Source organism: Nelumbo nucifera, chromosome 7 (assembly GCF_055504915.1).
Source record: "Nelumbo nucifera cultivar China Antique chromosome 7, China Antique-T2T, whole genome shotgun sequence".
NCBI classification, from domain to species: Eukaryota; Viridiplantae; Streptophyta; class Magnoliopsida; order Proteales; family Nelumbonaceae; genus Nelumbo; species Nelumbo nucifera.
The window spans coordinates 21,818,543-21,840,680 of record NC_142655.1 but is presented as its reverse complement, the minus strand read 5'-3'; the positions used below and the strand labels follow the sequence as shown (position 1 = coordinate 21,840,680).

General features: G+C 37.4%; 1 protein-coding gene across 1 annotated transcript; it reads right to left on the bottom strand.

Annotated features, from left to right (window-relative positions):
- Positions 1–314: 314 nt before the first annotated feature.
- LOC104593585 (GCN5-related N-acetyltransferase 6, chloroplastic-like) lies at positions 315–19,265 on the bottom strand. Its single transcript, XM_010253492.3, has 9 exons — positions 18,693–19,265; positions 16,508–16,733; positions 16,340–16,392; positions 16,153–16,189; positions 9,121–9,192; positions 4,237–4,341; positions 3,818–3,974; positions 3,644–3,720; positions 315–654 (listed from the first exon to the last, which is right to left on the bottom strand). Exons 1-9 carry the CDS (start codon positions 18,815–18,817, stop codon positions 589–591), a joined length of 918 nt encoding a protein of 305 aa, XP_010251794.1. The 5' UTR covers positions 18,818–19,265; the 3' UTR covers positions 315–588.
- Positions 19,266–22,138: the final 2,873 nt, after the last annotated feature.

The following is a 22,138-nucleotide window of genomic DNA, read 5'->3' as shown; positions in this document are numbered from 1 at the left end:
GAAGAACGTGGCTTAGTGGTTTAGAAACACATTTAAGGTTTAAGGCATCGGGCGCTCTTGTGACCTGAGTTTGAATCATCAAACATGTAGTTTTTTTATGGAGAAACACAGCATATAGATGCGTATCAGCCTGTACCAATGCATATTGGCTGATATGCATCTGTACCGCTGCAGTACATACGACTCAAATACCGCCATAGGCCGATACCAATAAGGAGCATATCGATATTTAAATCCTTGGTCAGTTGCAAGTCAAATAAGTTCATTAAATATTTATTAAAAAATTAAGTTCATTAAATAAAACTCTGCTAGTCTGCTTTTCAAGCTGATATCAATTAAGTAGATGTCAATGTTAGTTTACAATCTTTTGGAATCTCTTCTTTTACAGTTCAAGAACTCTCGTCCAAACATATAAGAGGAAACCAACAAGATATTGGTTTACACAAACACAAAGTAACAAAAAGAAGATAGAGAAATATTGCTTGAGACAACATAAGACTATTTGGGTACAAAAGTACAAAAATTACATTTAGCAACACATATTCACAAATATAACCCGAGTATTGGGATGAATCTGCGAGTAGCTAACTACAATTCCATACACATGAGAAGTCTCTGATCTTTTGACAAATGACATGATGCAGCTTCTACCATCTGCAGTCAATAAAAAAAAAAGAATCTATTAGGAAACAAAACCTAAATAAACAAGAACAGTCAACATTTGAATTTAAAGTAATCCATGAAAACAAACAAATGTAGTCTGGCCAGGCCAGCAGGATACATCCTAGATGACCCATTGACCAGCAACCACACCAGTACCATATTAAAAACCCTAAATTGCTATATGACAAGAAAAGGTGAAACTCCCATCAGAAAACCAGTTGTGATATGCCAATCAGGATAATGTTTGGACTATAGCCCATCTCTAACCAGTACGCAATTTTTTGAAGCCCCTATTTTTGTGGGGATACTTTAGAAGCTATAGGCTATAATCACTAGGACCTTCGAAAGCTATAGGCAATCTGAAATTGGAAGTACTTATTAGGTCTCTCTGTACTTTAGGTACCATTGAAACATCAAAATGACAGAAGAATGAGATCAGGAAGGGGAAACTAAAATGTAATAAGCCTTGACTACTTCTGAACCTCACAATCTCTTTTCTTGCACGTCCTCCTTTGAAATCCTTTTTGTCTCTCCCCATTTACCTATTGTGTTTCCAGTAAAAGCAATTTGGTTTTGTCCAACCCCTCCCAAGAGCATTTTGTTGGGAGGTGATCCACTTGAAAGTCAATACTTAAGAGGTCTCACAAAATAGAATGCTTCTCTGGTGCCTTCCACAGAAATGCTTCTTGTGTGATGCTAGCTTTGAATTTACTTTATTACTGAGAAAAGCTCCGAATTTACTAGTGTCCTACCCTTCTGTAAATGGTATTTGGAAGCACTTCTTTCCCCTTTTTGCTTTCAAGTGGTCAGCACTAGAAGATATTAATAGCTTATTCATTTCTCTTTTTCTTCTATTAGATAGAGGGAGAAGATTCTGTGCAGATATGCTAGAGTGGTCATTCTGTGGTCTGTGTGTGCAGAAAGAAATTCAAGGATTTTTAAAAACTAAAGGAAATCAAGAAGGCTATGGTTGAGCTGATCACATTAAGTAGCTTATTTTGTCAAGACAATGGATATTGTCAAGATATTCAATACAGCACAAGGCACTAGCAAACAGTTGTATCTTCATCATGTTCATGAGCAACCAAAATCAGAATTGTATTCCCCGTTGTTAATTACATCAAACTGAATGCTGATGGCTATGGTCTAGACAATCCTAGAAGTTCAGACATTGGTGGAGACTTTAGAAATTATCAATGGCAACACATTGATAACATATTCAGGACCTTTAACGAAAGGAAAATCTGTTCAAGCAGAGCTGCTCTCTCTATTACAATAATTGAAATTGAATTCCTTGAGATACATGAACATAGAGGTGGACAAAAAATGCACAAGTAACTATCAATTTGATGAGGAACAAGATTATGGTTCATGGAAATGTCATCATCAAATAACAGAAGTAAGATTATTGGCACATAACATGAAGTCATAAATGCAAGTTTTAGTTGGATCCTAAGATCAGTCTTTAATTGCCTCTTTGGCTAAAGAGGGAGAAAGACAACAATTAAGAAAAACATTGAATTCTTTTTTTTTACTGAAAAAAAAAAAGCATTGGATATAGGCCCAAGTTGAATGGCATACAAAGGGATTGGTTGTTCTAGACTAATCTTAGTACATAAATATTCAATACAACATTGCTGGCCTTAACTGTTTTATAGAAATATCCCAAGTGATATTTGCTCATCACATAAGACAATGAGGTATCTCTCCTTTTTTCCCAAACTCCAATCTCTGCTTGAAATCAATTCCAAATTGCTCCATTAATCCAATAAATCAACAAAATATCATTGTAAACAAAAGATATGGTACAATAACCTCAAGCTGCTTGACCAGCAGTCTAAGTATAAACAAGAAACTAGGGCTTCACCAATCCCAGGGGAGAAAGAGAGAAGATGCAGCCACTACCACCAGACTTTATTGAAGGCTTCCCAGTTGCTGTTGATCTCTAAATGGGTTCAAAACAATTCAAAAAAAAAAAAAAAACTGTGAAAGCCAGCCCTAAACTGCCTTTTTCGTGTTAAATTCGAATCAACCAGCAGTCTAAGTATAAACAAGAAACTAGGGCTTCACCAATCCCAGGGGAGAAAGAGAGAAGATGCAGCCACTACCACCAGACTTTACTGAAGGCTTCCCAGTTGCTGTTGATCTCTAAATGGGTTCAAAACAATTCAAAAAAAAAAAAACTGTGAAAGCCAGCCCTAAACTGCCTTTTTCGTGTTAAATTCGAATCAGGTCAAGTTTCTCTAGTTGGATATGGTTTTGGACAAAGGCTTCAGGGACAACTTCTTAGCCTCCAGACTGCAGCCAAAAACTTTCCAAGCACTTCTACCAACCAGGCAACATCAAAAAATGGTGATCAGCCACTTAATACCATACACCCTGCTGATTCTAGTAGAGTAGTCTCTAGAAAGAAGAGAAAAGAGAACTGGCTTGGACACCAAGATGTGATCCAGACCCACAGTTATTCTTTCAAATAAGCAGAAATTGATTTACTAAAAACAAGAAGAGAGAGTTCAGGACAGAGGAGAACAAGAAGAAAGAGGAGAATAAGTTGGGAGAAGGAATCAACTGTGGGCTGTCTAGCACTCCCTACTCCATATAATCAAATTGATTATTATTACTATTATTAATGTACAATGACTAATCTGCCCCTAGTAGGAAGCAGCAATAAAAGAAAATAAAAATGGCCCAAGTAGGGTCCATAACATAATCATCCAAATAACCAACAATAACAAATAAAAATAAGTCAAAGAACGAAGGCTCACAATATCCCTACAGCCCAATAACTCTCAACAGTGTTTAACAACAGAAGTACAATTAGAAAAACATGATACGAGCAGGCATATAAAAGCATTCCTAATGGTTCTTGTATTACATATAAAATTGACAAAAGAGAAATGCAACAGAAGATTGGTTCTGCTTCAAGGTTGAACATATTAACACTATGTCTTGGAACAAAACAATAGTACTGGAATCAAACCTCGAAACCAGTCTTTTTGTACAGTTCTTGGGCAGGTTTATTATCAGCATTTACATGAACAAATAGTTGCTTCATGCCTGTTGACCACGAAAGGGGTAAGTTGTGAGATTGGCTTAACAAATTCATTAAGTATATCACATATGAGGATGATTGCAGACTGGGAACAAAAGCTACCTGCAACAGTTGCAACATCAATAGCTAAGTAAAGCATATTAGATGCAATCCCCTGTCTCCGAGCAAATTTTGACACGCAAACATTTGCAATGTAAGCATATTTATTTGCATCATAGGCCTCATGACTTGCAAGGAACGGCATAGATCTTTTGAGTTCCTGAAGATAAGCCATGGTATGCCATGGAAGATCTCAATATATAATCACAAAAGTTTATAACTTAACAAAAAAATAAGGGTCAACATTGAAAAGTAGAAAAAATTTCAATCCAATAATAACATTTCTCCTATTTTCACTAAATTGTTAGGGAAGAAAGTAAATATGTCATTGTTAGAGGCTCATATCTCAGTCTATCATGTCACCCTCAAACATACAGGTCATCAACAACAGATATTGAATAAAAGTGGTTTCAAGCATGTACCCCTGGAAACGTTTCTCCTCGAAAGAATTGCCGTATGCTTACATCCAGAGTTCCCACAACACTACTCAAGACAGTGCGTCTTACATTTTTATCTTCCTTTTTAACCTGAAAAGCAGAAAAGCAGTTAGTAAAAACTCAAACTTATGGTGTATCTAAAGCGCAACAAAGATTAGCAGATAATATACTGAAGCTGTGGTCTCGATTGTACATAGTGATCAACAAAAATACTTATTTGACTATTTCCAGATTGCAACCTGATATCCCTAATCAAATATAGGTTGTCAATTCTTGACTCTGGCAACCTGAACTAATCATAGAATTGGCCGGTTTTATGATAATCATTCCAGTCAGGTTTGCCATTTGCTTACTAACAGCCCACCAGACAAAAGAGTTTGAAGAATAACTTTAGCCTCTAATTCTTGTTTTCTTCTAGAAAAGAGAACAAAGGATAAAAGGAAGAAGATGGCAAAAATGGGAGGAAAAAAAATTGGAGTATAAACATCAAATAAGCAAGAATAACTTCAGCCATAATTTCAAAAAATTATATACCTCTACACAAGTACAAAATGACAGATCACCCTGTAACCCCATATTAGTAATAGTGATTGGATTGGGAACCTCAGCCATAATTTCAACCAAGGACATAATAAGAACATTGGATAAAGTGGCAGAAACGAATAGACAGTTTGAGAATGGATTGGGAACCTCCAGCCAATGTTTTCAACCCCTCATTGACCCAGCCGGTCGAACCATTCAAACCGTCACCCAGCCAGGATTCTGGGTCCGATTCAGTCAAGACCCATCAGACGGTCAAAACCGTTGACTTGGTCAAGAACCATTTGACCCATCTGGTTCAACTGTTGACCTGTTTGACCCAGTGACCGGGTCGCGGGTTGCACACTCTATGCATGCAAAAATTTCGGAGGCCATAACTTTGCACTCTGATGTACGGTTGGAGTGATTTTTTTTGGGTAACTTTTCAAGATCTGTGTCCCAAGGGGCCATAGACACCTTGCCCCGCTATTTTCGCGAAAAAAAAAACCCCTTTTTTGGCCTCAAATTACAATTCTTAATATTTTTTATAAATAAAAAAATAAAAAACTGAATTAAAAAACATAAATTAAATATAGAATAATACATATAACATATCTGAAACATATTTATACATATATATGTATATGTATATATATATATATATATGTGTGTGTGTGTGTGTGTGTGTGTGTGTGTACTTAATACATATATGCACTAACATGGCACAATCTGAACCGTTTGACCCGGCTGGTTGAACCGGTGACCCGCAACCCGGAGGCAAAAACGGTTCGGCCTCCGGCTCGATTTTTAAAACATTGCCTCCAGCTGTAAATAGGCTAAAGCTTAACTTTGATGGCAGCTCTACGGGCAATCCAGGAAGGGTAGGTATAGGAGGAGTCTTTAGAAACCACAAAGGAGTAGTGGTGGCCTTGTATTCAGGACCAATTGGCATTGGAAATTTAGTTAACGCTGAAATAATGGCTCTGTTCCAAGGCTTGAGACTGGCAGAACAGCTGGGTGTTAGAGATTTGGAAGTTGAGGGGGACCTGCAATTAGTCATCTCTTGGACCAAGCAAGTCAATTCGGCACCTCAGATCTATAGACATGTTTTCAGGGAAATTAACCTCCTAGCAAAGAGATTTAATTCTTCGTTCAACTGGGTAAGACCTGCAAACAGGATGGCAGATGTATTAGCAAAACAGAGAGTTGATAGAGCCACTTTATTCTAGGCAAAATTGTAATCTGGTGTATCCAAGGCTGGTGGATTTTTCCAACCAAAGAAGGGCAGCCCAGTGCATGAGGTTCCCACCAATGCAGGGTCTGGGGAGTGATAGATGTATTACTCCTGCACATACAAAGAGGTTGTTTCCAGAAATTGTACTAAATTTCTGTTCTAATTAATAAATGAATTTCTTTCTTTGCTGATTGAGAAAAAGGAAAGGTCAAATCTGACATAAGAAAGAAACAAAGGGAGAAATCTATGGATGGCCTTCCAAGGAGAAGAAAGGGCAGCTCTACACAGAATACCAGCATCCCATCCATTCTCTGAGACCTGTGAATAACTGAATACTCATCACAACTTCAGTCCAAAGCTTTTCATTTTCCACCAGAAACCTCCAAAGCCGTTTCCAAAGAAGAGCCGATTTTTTCTTATCAATTGCCAATTCCCAACCCTTTCCTCCTACACACTATCTCCCACCTAATCAAATGGTCTTTCTTTCCATCCCTAGGTTCCCAAAAGAAATCCCCCATCACCTTCTCAATTCTTCTATCACTTGTGGCATCCTAAAAATAGAGACGTAATTTCTTTTCCAAGCTGCCAATCTGTTTTCTACTTTCTCCAAAACAAGACTCAAAAAACTAAAGGATTAGGGTTGGCACCTAAGGGAAGCCCTAAATATTTCAACAGCCAATCACTACACACCCTAATGCTGCCACCCACACCCTCAGCTCTTCCTTCTATATATTAAGTCCTGCAACCAAGCTTTTCCCCTAATTAACTTTCAATAGAAATCTTTTCAAATAACTTCACCACCAACCTTAAATTCTCAAACCATTGTTTGTTTTCCCCATTATAAAAGATAATGATATCATCTGCAAACTATAAATGGCCCACTATGATTCTATCTCTACCCATACTCCACCCCTTGAAAATTGCAACCTTTCTACTCTTAAGATAAGCCTGCTCAACACATCTACCACAAGAGTAAACAAAAAAGGGGATAATGGACCACCTTGCCTCAAGCTCCTCTTGGCCTCAAAGAAATCATTAACAATTGCATTCACAATCACTAAATAATGGCAAGTTTGTAAGCAACCTCTGACCCATTTGCACCCTCTCTCCCCAAAGACGCTTTTCCTTATAACTTCAATCAAAAACTCGAATCTACAAGATCATTAACTTTCTCCAAATCCAACTTAATCACAATACCTTTTCTCTCCATTCTTCTTTGATCTTCCACACATTCATTTGGTACAAGGATTTGATCAATAATTTGCCTTTCATGAACAAAGGCCTCTTGGAACTAGAAGATAATAGAGAGAACCTTCTTAATTCTCAAGGACAGGACATTTCAATGATTTTGTAAATGCTGGTTACTAAACTAATAGGCATAAAATCTTTGGGATGGCAAGCCTTTGCCTTCTTGAGGATGAAGACTAATAAAGTTGCATTGACACCTGGATTAATTTTCCCATGATCATGAAACTCCTTGAAAACTTTGAACAAAACATCCTTGAGAACATCCCAACAATCTTGATAAAATGGCATAGTGAATCCATCCGGTCCTAGTCTCCTAGAGCATTTAATCTACCATTGAGAAAACAATTTCCTTAACCTCTTCCAAATCAAACCTTCTATCCAGCATCTCCCAATAACCACTGTGTACCTCAAACCAATCTAAACCCTCAAGATTCCATCTTCCATCTAAAGGCCTTCTATAAATTTATTGAAAGTGATCCACAAAAGCTTTTGCTATGTCCTATTGGGTAACCACCTCATTCTCCAATTCTAGCATTGAAACAAATTTCTTTCTTCTTCTCCCATTAGCAACCGCATGAAAAACTTTTGTGTTCCCATCCCCCTCCCTAATCCACTTAACCCTAGACTTTTGCCTCTAACTTATTTCTTCCATCAATAAGATTTCTTTCAGTTCTTTTTTCAATCTCAATCTTTCCCTTCTCTCCTCCTCAGATAAAGGTTCACATTCTTCTTTTTTATCAATTTCTTCAATTTGATTGATCACTCTTTCCTTCTTCTCCTCCAATCTTCCAAAGCGAACTTTGTTCCATTCCATGATTTTTGCTTTCAACACTTGAAGTTTCCTGTAAAATCTTATTCCTTGCCATTTTGCATGTGGTTATTCTTACCCTGTCCCCCCACGACACACACACTTTGAGATTGTAGATGCTGCACAGAATAAAATGATATATATATATATATAGTTTTCTCTGCTTATGTGCTTGCAAGGAGGGGATTTATTTCCATTCTTGTCTTTTTCTTTTTCCACTACAATGGGGAAGGAAAGTTCAAGCAGATGGACAAAACCTTGTAATGTATCAGCCTTAAATTTGTCTTTACACAATTGAATGACACTTTGTTTAGTAAGGGAATCCTCTTTGCAACAGTAGCGTAGTACATGCCATGCCCTTGTCAGTGTTGCTGCACAAACCAGATTAGTAGTTGTTGTATTTAAAATGTTATTGTGGTATAGATAGCAAATAAGTAATGTAGCTAGGTATTCATCTTCAGCTGGTATTTATGGAGTTCTAAACTTCTAATTTCCCAAAAATAATAGCTCATAAGCTTCTCAAATGTATTCAATGGACTTGACTCAAATCCAAAGGTTGCTTGGGCACTTCACCTTCTTATGATTTCCTTGGCCATACAAGATTACAAGTTTTCCTACTAAATCCTATTTCCAAGAATGGAAAATATCGGAGGACTTCCTAACAAAGATCTAGCCAACTCTATTTCATAAAAGAGTTGGTGCCTTCAAAGTTTCTACCCAATCATCATGGAATTAAATTTTTTCACCACATTTATCTTTTTTGGGGATGGAAGGCCTCAACCATGTTCTCGTCAAACTTACTATCAAGATTACACTTCTGGGCATTAATCCAATTCCAGTTCTCACAGTCCCTTCCAAGTAACACCGCTTAATTCACCTTATGCAAACCAAGCTAGATTACAAAACTGACAATGTAGTTGTAGGAGGGTCAAGTTTAAGAAACATGCAGTAATTGAGGAATTGGTAAGACATTATTACATAACTCTTCCAAGGAAGAAAGTGAAGGAAATAAGTTAAAATTTCATCTTATGTTAAGCAATCAAAAGTAAGCATAACATACTGTGACAATGCACACACACTTCAGTGAGTTTCCATCCCGCCCAGTACAACGGCGTTTCAAAGCATAGAATTCCTGAGAGAGAGAGAACCACAAAGAACACCAAATTAGCCAAAAATGCCAAATGAAATGAAAGATACTTTTACAGAAAAAAACCCCATGGTTCAGATTCAAAAATCTAGGTCATCAAGTGAAATATTTAAGTGAAAATCTAATGGGTACTAAGGTCAGATAATAGCATGGCCAATGCATTAGCTAAACAAGGGTTAATAAAGATCAGCTTTTATGGGATCATTGTAAAATGAAGTTTTTGGGGAGAGATGGTAGTGTCTATGCACTTATCTCTACAAGATGCATGTGAAGTTTGTATATTCTTCCTAGTTATAATTAATAAAGCATTTGCTAATTATCAAAAAAAAAAAAAAATCCTGTTCAACATGACCAAACAAAGCACATAGAGGTGCATAGACATTTCACCCACGAAAAAAGTGGTCTTGAAGGAAATTTGCGACCCTATTTGACGATTTGAGAAAGTGGCAAATATACTGAAGAAAATTATTATGTCTGCTTGACGATGATATATATGGGAATGCCTTTTTTTTTTTTGAACATGGCACTACACAACAGGAGGTAGCCCATTCCCCAAACCCACTAATTCCACCTCCAGTCCTGGTGAAGGTGGGACTTTTTTATCCCAAGTATCTGCCAAAACAAGTTAGAGACCTTACAAATGGAACCAATTGACACCTTCACTTTAGAGCTGTCAATGAGTTGGATTTAGTTTATAACAGGGTGGACAAGTCCCGACCTAGTTATTTATCTGTTATATAAAATAGACCCAGAACTGAACCAATCATTAATCAGGTCTGACCCAATTAGACCTGATTACACTTTACATCTATAATTACCTATGATAATAACTTGGAAATTCATTTTTGATAACATAACCTTATTTTGAAGATTAATCAGTTTTGTGTTGTTTTAGGAGGTGGGGACCACAGTAGTTATGTGAGTCCAATTTTTATTATGTTTTTGAGTCTTATATATGCTGTTTTATGTTATGCCGCCCTATAAGGGCATAGTTGTCTTTGTACTGCTCTTATATTTTTAGTATAAATAATAAGTGAAGGGGGTGGCCAGATTATTGCTCTCTTTTCTTTTCAAGATCTCTTCTTCTCTTCTTCTCCTTCTCTCTTCAAGAAACTACTTTTTTTGTTCATATTTTTGAATTCAGCAGATTTCTACTTGGTATCAAAGCCTCGGCTAGGGCTCTTGAAGCACTCTCATGCAGCCCTAGATCGGCCGACTACATGAAGTAACAAAGGGTTGATCAAACTGCTATAGATTGCCCGATTCTTGGATGTTTTGGTGGGATCTAGTCATCAAGAAGGTGATCTACTGTTCGGCATCAAAATTAGGAAGAACTGGAGTACGGGGAAGAGTCCCAGAAAAGTTGGACTCTTTGTTTTTTATCTGATCTTGGGCGCCTAGGTATTGTTAGTTTTCTTTTGTTATTCTAAAGAGGGCGGTTAAGTTTCTGCAATTTTCTAAGCCTCCTGGAGTGACTGATTCACTCTTCTCTATGTTGAGAGGCGTGGGGAGGAGAGAGATTTCTCTCTGGATAGGGTTTCCTTCTTCCAGAATGGTTGGTTTCTGTGTGTGATATTGAATTGCTTTTAGAAGATCTCCAATCTTTTTTTTTTTTTCTTACTGTTGAACTGTTTGAAGTAAGATGGAGAGTTGGAATACTAAGGTGAAATCCATCGATACCATGGGACTAGGTGTTGGAGGTAGTAGTGATATTTTTGGGTTTGGAATCATTACTACAGTAAAACTTGATGGTACAAATTATTTAAAGTGGGCACAATCAGCCAAGATGGCTATTGGTGCCCGTGGAAAATTAGGATGCATCACTGGGGAGGAAAAGAAACCTGATACAGATTCTTCCCGATGGGTGCAGGAGAATTACATGGTAATGTCCTGGCTGTGTAATTCTATGTTACCTCATATTGGAAAAATTTTCCTATGGGCTAATACTACTAAGGAGATTTGGGATGGAGTGATTGGAACCTACTCTTAGAAAAAAAATGTAGCCAGAGCCTATTAATTAAGGAATAAGGTGATAAGTATAAAACAGGGAGAAAACCCCTTGCCATATATTTCTCCATGCTAAAAACCCTTTAGCAAGAAATAGATCACTTAGAATCTGTGGTATGGGAAAGTGTAAATGATGCAGCAACCTATCAAAAACTGGTAGAGAAAAATAAGGTTTTTGAGTTCTTGGCAGGGTTAAACCTTGAATTTGACATTGCTAGGCAGCATATTCCTTCTAGGGAGAGTGTGGCACTCTCTCAAGCCTATGCCTTTGCTGAGATAGCCTGGGATTGACCAGTCGGCTATGGTTAGTACAACCAAACCTAAGTCGAATGGAGACAGGGGGAGTAGTGAGGCTAGAAGGGAAGATAAGGACTTGGCGTGTGATTACTGTAAGAAGCCTATGCATACCAGGGATACTTATTGGAAGCTGCTCCAAATCTTATGCCTGCCCGGATAAGGAACAAAAAGGGAAATACAAATGTGGTCACTACAGGAGACTCTTCGGCCCCTCATTCTCAAACTGATTGGGAATCCATTGTAGTAGCAACAGTGAGAACAGAACTGGAGAGGTTTGGATAGCTTATGAGTAAGAAAGATACAACTAGCTCTAGCCTTCCAAATGGACAACAGAGTGCAAGAGCCAACTACACCACTTCTTTTGCACATACAGGTAGTTCATATGCAACTGCAAATCTTGCATCCACTTCAGGTAAGGAGGAACCTCCCTGGATTATAGACTCAAGAGCATTTGAGCACATGACTAATGTCCCTACCCTTTTCAATTCCTATCAGTTGTGCTCTGGTAGAGACAGAGTCTCTACAGCAAACCGTTCACATATTCCCATTGCTGGGAAGGGGACAATTAGAGTGACCAATGATATTACTTTATCTTCTGTCTTACATGTCCCACTGACCTTGATCTTCCCATTGCACTTTGCAAAGGGAAGAGAAAGTGCACAGTCCATTGCATTTCTTCCCTGGATTCTGTGTCTATGCCCAAGAATGTTACTGAGGCTCTTTCCAAACCTGAGTGAAAAACAGCCATGCAAGAAGAGATGGAAGCCTTGGTTAAAAACCAAGCTTGGGAAATAGTTGATCTCCCTCCAAACAAGGAGACAATCGGATGTAGATGGGTATTCACTGTAAAGTACAGGGCCGATGGCAAGATAGAGAGGTACAAGGCAAGGTTGGTAGTAAAAGGGTATACTCAGACCTATGGTGTTGATTATCTGGAAACCTTTGCATCGGTAGCTAAGATGAGTTCAGTTCGTATTCTTTTATCTCTGGCAGCCACCTATTCATGGCCCTTGTTTCAGCTTGATGTTAAAAATGCTTTCCTCAATGGTGATTTACAAGAGGAGGTATATAAGGACATTCAAACAGGTTTTTATGAAAATGTTGGTAAAGGAAAGGTGTGCAAACTCAAAAAATCAATATATGACCTGAAACAGTCACCTAGGGCTTGGTTTGACAGGTTTAGAGGGGCACTTATCCGTTTTGGTACACTCAAACCCAGTCTAATCACACCCTCTTTGTAAAGAGGAGAGATGCTCTGGTGACAATTCTGATTGTGCATGTGGATGATATAGTGGTTACAGAAAATGATCTAGAGGAGATTGATGATCTCAAAAAATCATTGTAGCAAGAATTTGAGATCAAAGATCTTGGTGAGCTCAAATACTTCCTGGGGATTGAAGTTGCAAGATCCAAGCATGGGATCTTCATCTCTCGGAGAAAGTATGTACTTGACCTACTGTGGAAGACTGGGAAGCTGGGGACCAAACCAGCAGACACTCCTATTGATCCAAATCATAGAATTAATGTTGTGGATGAGCTGGTAAAAGATGTGGGGAAATATCAAAGAATGGTGGGCCGACTACTATATTTGTGTATGACACGACTAGATATTTCCTATGTTGTTAGTGTTGTGAGTCAGTACATGCATGCACCTCGGGTTCAGCACTAGGAAGCTATTAAGAGAATACTTGCATATCTGAAAAAGCACCCTGGCAGAGGCATTCTTTTCTCAAATCATAAAAATCTGAAGCTAGAATCCTATAAGGTGTAGACTGGGCAGGGTGCTGAGATAACAGGAGGTCTACATCAGGAGTGTGTACCTTTGTAGGTGGAAAGGTCAAGTGCAGAGGCTGAGTATAGATCCATGGCCCATGGTGTCTCAGAACTTCTTTGGGTTAGATCTCTTTTGAGTGAGATTGGGGTGAAAGCAAAGGAACTTATGATATTGTACTATGACAATCAGGCTGCAATCAATATTGCCCACAATCCAATTCAGCATGATAGGAGAAAACACATTGAAATCGATAGACACTTCATAAGAGAAAGGATAACAACTGGAGAAGTCTGCTTGCCTTATGTCTCTTCAAAGTTGCAGTTGGCTGATGTTCTCACTAAAGGGGTGGCAAAGAACAAGCTTGAACATGATCTATGCAAGTTAGGAATATGTGACATTTACTCCCAACTTGAGGGGGAGTGTTGAAGATTAATCGGTTTTGTGTTGTTTTATGAGTAGATGTTTTATGTTAGTTGTTAAATAGGAGATGGGGACCACAATAGTTATGTGAATCCAAATTTTATTATGCTTTTGAGTCTTATATATGTTGTTTTATGTTATGCCACCCTATAAGGGCATAGTTGTCTTTGTACTGCTCTTATATTTTTAGTATAAATAATAAGTGAAGGGGGCGGCCAGATTATTGCTCTATTTTCTTTTCAAGATCTCTTCTTCTCCTTCTCTCTTCCTTCTCTCTTCAAGAAACTACTTTTTCTGTTCATATTTTTGAATTCAGTAGATTTCTACTCCTTAATAAAAATGACAGTAAACAGTAAACTGTTTATATGTTGATAAAACAAGTGTTGATAAACCAGGACACTTTTATACATTATTACTATATAAATGGTTCAGACCTTAATCAGTTATGAACAGCAAGAACTAGTCCAGACCCAATTATTAATCGGAACACAAACCACAGAACCAGAATCAACATAATCAATTTGGTCAATTTGGTTTTATCAAGTAGACCCAACCCATTGACAGCTCTACTTTGCTTGAGGGGGAGTGTTAAAAGAACATGTTTTACCATTATATAATGAGGATGGGCCTTGGCACAACGGTTGGGTTGCTCCATTGCCACCTGGGTGACCAGGGTTCAAATCTTGGAAAACAGCCTCTCTGTATGTGCAGGGGCAAGGCTGTGTTCATCTGTCCCTCCCCAGACCCCCACATTGGCAGGAGCCTTCATACTGGTCTTCCATTTTACCATTATATAATAGGGATTTTACTATCTATATGAGGACAACAAAGTTTTTATTATGCTCAACCTCATAAAATGTTTGGGTCAGGTGTGGGCCTCATTTTTTTTCTCTACTCTGGTTCTTTCTCCCATTGTAAGATTTTCTTTTTTGTGAACAATGACCCATCTGAAACGTGGTCTCCATCCCCGAGACTATTTTAGAAGTTCTCATAGAAGACAAATTTAACCTGCCCAAGCTCATGTTGGAACATGTTGAAAACCATGTCCCTGTTGGCACACTTCATGCAAGCAGGTGTGTCCCCCAAATCATAGTTCAAAATTAATTAAAAATAATAATGTTCAAATAATTGATCAACATGTTTTTTTATTCACATGCTATGTGGAAACGTGTGTTACTTGCTTCACCATGAAATGTTTAAAAGGCAACAACTCATCTTAATTTTAAATGGGAGTAAAATTGGCTTATTAAGAGTCTACACTGTCAAAAAAATGAAGAGAAAATTAGGAGAAAATGGTAATATGAGAAACTAAAGAACCATATTTCATGAATAAGAACCATTCTAACCATCCCCCACTAGGCATTAACAGGGTAAGCATCTGACACAAAGAAGATGGTTCAGCAGATGATGAACACAAAAATACCACAACCTGCCACTTCAGCACCCTTCACAATAAATCTAATATGCCAAAAACAATAAGCCCAACAAAAGAACATGAGCTTGGCCATCATTTTCAATATGTTTCAATATGAGCTTGAACATGCCAAATGTGTATGCTACAAAATTGTAAAAAAAAAAAAAAAAACTTTCGGGTTGAAGGCTTCATTTCAGATTGGTCATTATAAGAAAGTCCAACAAAGGAGGAAGAATGTATAGAAAAGAAAAAAAAAAAGAAAAAAAGGAAAAAAGAAAGAAAGAAACATTTAACAGGAATGGAAGGAGGAGAAGAGGGAGGGAAGGAGGGAAGGGGGGGGGGAGAGAGAGAGAGAGAGAGAAAGAGAGAGAGGACCTGCTCTCCTCTAGGGTTAACAATAAGACAGAAATATGAAAACAAAGGAGGGAGAAAAAAGGTTGAGAAGAAAAAGAACATGAGGCCCACACCTCAATTAATGATTTTATTAGGTTATTTTATAATAGAGAAAAAGAAAAGGAAAAAATAAAATACAAAAACTAACTGCCAGAACTAATCCCTCCAACCAGATAAACCTAAGATCTATAGAACTGATGCTACAAAGGTCAGCATGGACATCAAATTTTCGCTGTCATGTGGTGGATTTAAAGGACCAATTGTTTCGGGTTAAAGCAAATACTGCAAAATTATTCAAATATTCAAGACAAAATTAAAGGAAAAGGCAACAATATAAAGAAAGGTATACAATACCACGATACACCTCCCAATGTTAAAATCCCTTAAATCATACCGAAATCCAAAGATCTAGAATATTTCAGATAGGAAGCAAGTTTCAAATTTTTTTTTTTATATACCAGTTATAAAATCTTCATAGTATAAAATGATTAACAAACTTTTTAGACAATTAATTTAGGGAAATGTTTGAATTTACTTGGCATACCAATGTTTGGAAGCCAAACAAAAATTCAAACTCATATCCGCATAAACATTTTCAATCATTTTAGCTAGCTTGTGTAACTGATGCAGTAATTCTCACCTGTTCAGCATACTTCCTTTTGTGGTTGTCCACGTGCCTGCAGTTAATTTTCTTTCATTAATAATTTACTTTGAAATTGCAGAAACTAAAATAAAAGAAAGTTCCAAAAACAATACTACAACAAAGCATCCTTCCCACAAAAAATAGTGGCTTCTTAGAAAATCCCAATTATATGTAGGAAACAGACCTCATATAAGATAAAGATTCCCAATGCGCTTCAGCCCGCAGCCAAGCTGCTGTCTGTCATGCAAAATGATACAAGACAACATGAAACAGACTAAAACACTCTTAGGTAAATAGATAAGAATGGAAAACATAATTTGACAGATAAAAAATAAGAACTAGAGGAACCTACCCAGTATTCCTCATCCAATACAGCTCCACGACAAATAAATCGACTGAAGGCTCGTTTTTGCAGTCCAGAAATTTCCCGGTCACTCAGCTGTAAACGGTCAAATGAGAGTTCAGGCAGCCTTGAGCTTTCATTGTTAGAAACTGATGACTGCTGGATACTTTGGGAGCTGTTATTGCAATGGACTTCAAGAGGCTTCCATCTACGGTATGACAAAGGAAATGTCTCCCTGCAAGGAGCACACAAAAGAGAACCAAATAGGACAATAAGTAGAATATCTATCAATATGAAAATTGGCCATTTTAGGGTGCTGATTGATTAAAATTCTAGGGTTACTGCATTGAAACTGACAAACATTTCCATGTAAAAGTGATCTCTATGTTGTCTTAGAAATGAAAAAAAAAAAAAAAAAAAAAAACATGCACACATGGCACATCCTTGCTAGACAAACCATTTCAGTATAATGTGTAATTCGTAATACCTTACACCCCTTTAGTTACCAACTTACCATATAAAGCTTTGGGTTCCAAAAAGCATTAAAAAATGTGGCGAAATATCCGCATATGCAAGGCTTGCAGTATTAACTAAAAGGGTGTTTGCCAATGTCTAAAACATAACCAAAGACACTGACAAACACCTCCTAAATGAAAAGAAATGATTAACATGTTACATGTGCAAATTCAAGAAAAGAGTAATTAGATGCCCAACAAGATATGAACGTCTCCAGGATACCAAATCCCATGATGACCACATTAGATGCATTAAGAAACCTTATGAAGGTGATTACCCAATGTTCATCCCAGCTATCTGGGGTCTTGGGAGTTAGTAAGAGCTTCAATATAAAACCATGCCAAATAGAGCATCAATGTAAATGTAAACATGGTCTATCATTAATGACAAGGAGTGACCTTGATGCGTGTAAAATCATTGTTGATTAGGGGGGCAAGTTGGGCTGAATTAGGTTGGGCTTAGGTCAATCCTAGACCAACACGAGTTGTTGAATCCCCAATCTTAACCCTAGCTTTAACATCAGGTTTGGCCAGGCTTAGGTTGGAACATACAATGCTAATTGAACTAACCTTCTCTGAGAGAGCAAACAGATGATATATAGTTACCTCCCTGGACAACTCTTGATTAGGTAACCTGCTAATTCATTTTATAGAATTCTGTACGATGCTCATCAGAGGAAATAAAGTTGTTAATGATTTCTCCAGTCAAAGATTGTCATTGTATCCTCTCAGACAAGGTTGGCATCTTTCAATTTACAATGCCAAAGTGTAGCTCATGAATAAGGTACGGCCCATTTTTGGACGGATAAAAGTATCAGCATTGTATTAATGCATGAGAAAGAGAGAAAAGGGAGGAGGAAATTGGTATCTAAGTAACTTTTGAGAGTTGTCTAAAGCTATTCTTTGTTATAAGTATCTTTTATAATTATGAGAATATCCCTGCCCATCTAGCCTTGAGTCCTTTTTGAGCAAGGACAACTAATGGTATTGGTAGGAGTAATTGTAAGTCAAGCCTCATCATCGAAGTAGGGAGAGCTGCTTCACGTATGTCATTAACAGATAAAAGTCTCAATGGTAGCAATGCATCTTTGACAAAATTAAGAAACATTACACAGGAAAAACTGCTTTTTTAGATATAACAATGACACAAACAAAGTGTGCAGAGAAATGGGGCTTGTGACGAAAAAAAAAAAAAATCTACTTAGATCTTTATAGGGAAAAAAAAAGAAAAAAAGTGATTACTATAGTGAACCAGGATGAGGAAAAAGAGGGACAAAGGCATGGATAGGAACATAAGATTTAGTTGAGCGGTAGACATGTTATTTCATGATAACTACACTTTGTCTTAGAATATCCCCAAGGTAGGGTCATCTGTCTTCTGTGGTCAACCATTTTGCGTTGAGATATTTCTAAGCTATCCAAACGGGAAAAGGTTACCTGAATTTAATGTAACACAAAAACCTATTTCTATTTGTGAATCATCATTGTGTCTATGTACTCTGCATTATGGTAGTGTTTCAACCAGTTTATGCTGATCCTTGAGAACACGAAATTATAAGTATAAATCAACATCAACAGCCAAATATACTTAGTCTAAGCTGCTATGCAAAAATAGTTCAGAATTAGAAGGAAAAGAAATTAACTAAAAAGAAAAGAGAAAAGGAAAAAGAAAATCATACCCGAATGAAGACGAAGCTCTATCGAAGCAGATAAGCGGACTCCGTTTGGTCCTTCTGACAAGCACCCGCGTTAATCGAGGGAGTGGGACTCGAAATTGAGGGACAAAGGTCCCCTTAAGCTCCATATCTTCTTTAAACCAGTTTCACGTCTAAATCTCATAACCTCTTCTATCCTTACAATTCCTTACATACCCACCAAATTCCTTACATACCACATAACAACAAAAATCCGAGGAACACCGAGAAATCAACTAGAAAAAGCAATCAACTAACCAGCCCACAACGGAGGAAAACGGAAGACAGAGACCTCAAATAGGAACGAAACCAAGAGGTAGTCTGATCTGAAATTCATGAAATAAGAACGAGAAGAAGGCGGCAAACGACTAAAAACCCACACGAATCCGCAGAGGAGATGGGGGAGGATAAAAGCCCTAATAGAAATCAATCGTAAAGAAACAATAATTGAGTCGTTTCTCGGAAGGTGAGGTCGAGAAGCTCTGTTGTAGAAACGTGTGGGAACGAAAAAGAAAGACAGAGAGAGATTAGGATTATTTGTAGGTTGTTTCTGTTAGTATGGATTTTTTTGCTGCAAATCTGCAATAATTGCCGTCAGGGACTCGGTGCCTCGAGGCTTTTGTCTCTGCGTTATCCGTTTACTCCATCCCACGTGGCATCGTAGTCTGCTGTCAGAGAGGCCTTTGGGCAATCGGATAATTTTCTAATTTTGGGACAAGCGCAACTGTAGGGGATAATTGATCCACGTCATCAAGGTGGTGGGCCCCTTTCCCTAATAATGGGCATGAGTAACCGGTTTATCCTGTTGGTGCCTCTTTTTCGGAGTTGGATAAGCGGAATCTGCGGGCGCCTCACGTGCACATCCACCGTGCATCACGAGAACATCTCCTGTAATAATAACTAATAATAACTAATAAATACTGATAGGATGTGCGTGTGAGGCGCTTGCGGGGCGCTAGGTGTGAGGAGTACATCTGGTCTCGATACCCATCAGCATGATCAACACCATACATCCATCATTAAAGTTAGACTTCCCATGCATGATATAGAATGTCCGATGATGTTGTAGGGTGTTGGAATATATTTTTTTCGTAAGAGAGACCCTTTTCAGAGTAGGTACATCAGAATTGAAATTGGAATCTTTCATAATCAGAATTAATCAGAATTGGAATAGTCATTGAAATTTAAAATACGACAATTTAGTATTTAAAATTTCAAAACATGTCAATCCAATACGACATTACCTACCGTTAACTAGGTGTTAATTAGTTGTTAAGTGGCATTTGAAAAATACACAAAATGCTTTTCGAGTGTCAACTAATTTTCTTTATCAACCATCCAAACATTGATAAAAAAATTAACAACCCCAAATCCTTGCTTCTTTGTTCAACAAAATTTGGGTCATCTTGAATAAAAGAGGCAAGGATTTAAGATTATTAATTTTTTTTTCAATGTTTGGATAGTTAATAATGAAATTTAGATGATACTCAAGGGGCATTTGTGTCTTTTTCAAATATATTTAACAGATGGTTAATAGTTGGTTAACGATAAGTATTGTATTGAGACATTTTTTAAGTTCGGATACTAAATTATCACATTTTAAAGTTTAGGAACCAAATTAGCACTGGACCCAAAGTACAGGATACTAATTGGGAATTTTCCCTAAAATTAAAAGAAGAATTAAAATTCATAAAAGGAAGGAGAAGGAATGGCCATTCTCTCAAATAGGAAATACCATTCAATCAAATGATTGGCCATTTCGATTATAATTCCAGACTCTAATCCCATGAACCAAATGGACTGTTATGGTTCCGGTTTGCTCAATAAAACCAAACCGACTAAATCAATTATATTGGTTTTAGTTTTGTGGTTTGTGTCCCAATTAATAATTAATTTTCCATTAGGTTTTGCTATTCCAAAAGGATTATGGCCGATAATATATAATGGATTTTTTGTTTTCTTATAAATTTTGTATTATTTTGTCTAAAAGGAAATCTCATGGACAGTAATATAAGATGATTATGGTTAAAAATACTTGTCTTATCAGAATGTAAAACATTTATATTAATTATGTTTATTAAGGTTATATTATACAACTGGGCAAGATTGGATTGTTGGTTCGGGACTGGTCCACTCTATCCCGAATCAGACCCGATCCATTGATTGGACCAGATTACCAAACCTGACCCACCCGCCCCTAGAATACTCTACTTACGGGTTGTGTTTGGTGTGGGGCTGTTTAACCGAACCGAAGCCTGATTAACATTAGCTTCAAACAGCTATAATAGGGGTTGGGTCAAGGCAGATTTGTCACTTAACCCGACCCACGAACATCCCTATCTTCTCTGTTAAAAGCAATATTATCATATTTGGACTCAAATGGAACCGGTGACCCAATGACCTTTCTAGCAAGGTCTCCGTCAATTGACCGTTCTCACAGTGTTGACAAATTAACGGCCACTTAAACCTGCAAAATTGTGACCCAATGAGAATTCCAGGCTTTTGTCGGATCCGATCTGACAACACTGATTGAAACAAAAGCCCTTGCCCGTTGCTCCTAGTTGAAGCTGGATTGGTTATTCATTACTTCATTACAAAGTCCATTTCCATTCCTTTTTTTTTTTCTTATAGATGAACTACGGCCCTGTTTGTTTGGCCACAAGTTTTTCTATCTACATAAATTCAGTAAGTGCTACTTAGTAAAATGTTACCTAGGGCTGCAAGCCAGGCCAGGTTAGGTCGGGTTGAGGCCAACCCTAGCCCAATCCTAATTCTAAACCCCCAACCCTAATCCAACCAAATCCTAACCCTAACTAAATTCCTTCAACCCTAACCTAACCCAACCCAATCCGGAGTCAATTTCGGGTTGGGTTGGACCCAACCCAACCTTCTTCCCATCCCTTAAAACTTCATAGAGTTTCTCGATTTTAAATCTTAACTCAACTTTCACTACATATATTAATCCTATGTTTCATTAGTATTTGTTTGTTGAGGTTTTTTTTTTTGTTCTTTTGGTACAAAATATAGAAAAATAAGTGTTAGAAATGACTATAGTTTATTATGAGTTATGATTTATGATTGATCTTTTATGGACAGCAAACAACAAAGAAGAGATGAAGAATAAAATTTTCAAAAAACATAAAATAATGTTATTAATCCTATGCAAATATCATGCATCTAAATAAATCAACGTATGTTATATTATCACATATAACATATATTATTATATATGACATGTACTATAAAGTCAGGTTCAGGTTGGGTTGGGTTGCCTAAGGGGTCAACCCTAACCCAACCCAAAGTAAAGTTGGGTTCATGAATTTCAACCCTAACTCTAACCCGAGTATCAACCTGACCCAACCCAACCCAACTTTTGTTGCAGCCCTAATGTTACCCAGTTAAGTACATTTATTCATAATCTTTTGCTAAAC

Coding starts and splice junctions, on each gene's coding strand:
- LOC104593585 (XM_010253492.3), bottom strand. CDS start 18,817: ATGGAGCTTAAGGGGACCTTTGTCCCTCAATTTCGAGTCCCACTCCCT. Junction 9,193..16,152: donor AAAGGAAGTATGCTGAACAG/GTGAGAATTACT, acceptor TCTCTCTCTCAG/GAATTCTATGCTTTGAAACG. Junction 4,342..9,120: donor AGTGTGTGTGCATTGTCACA/GTATGTTATGCT, acceptor TCTGCTTTTCAG/GTTAAAAAGGAAGATAAAAA.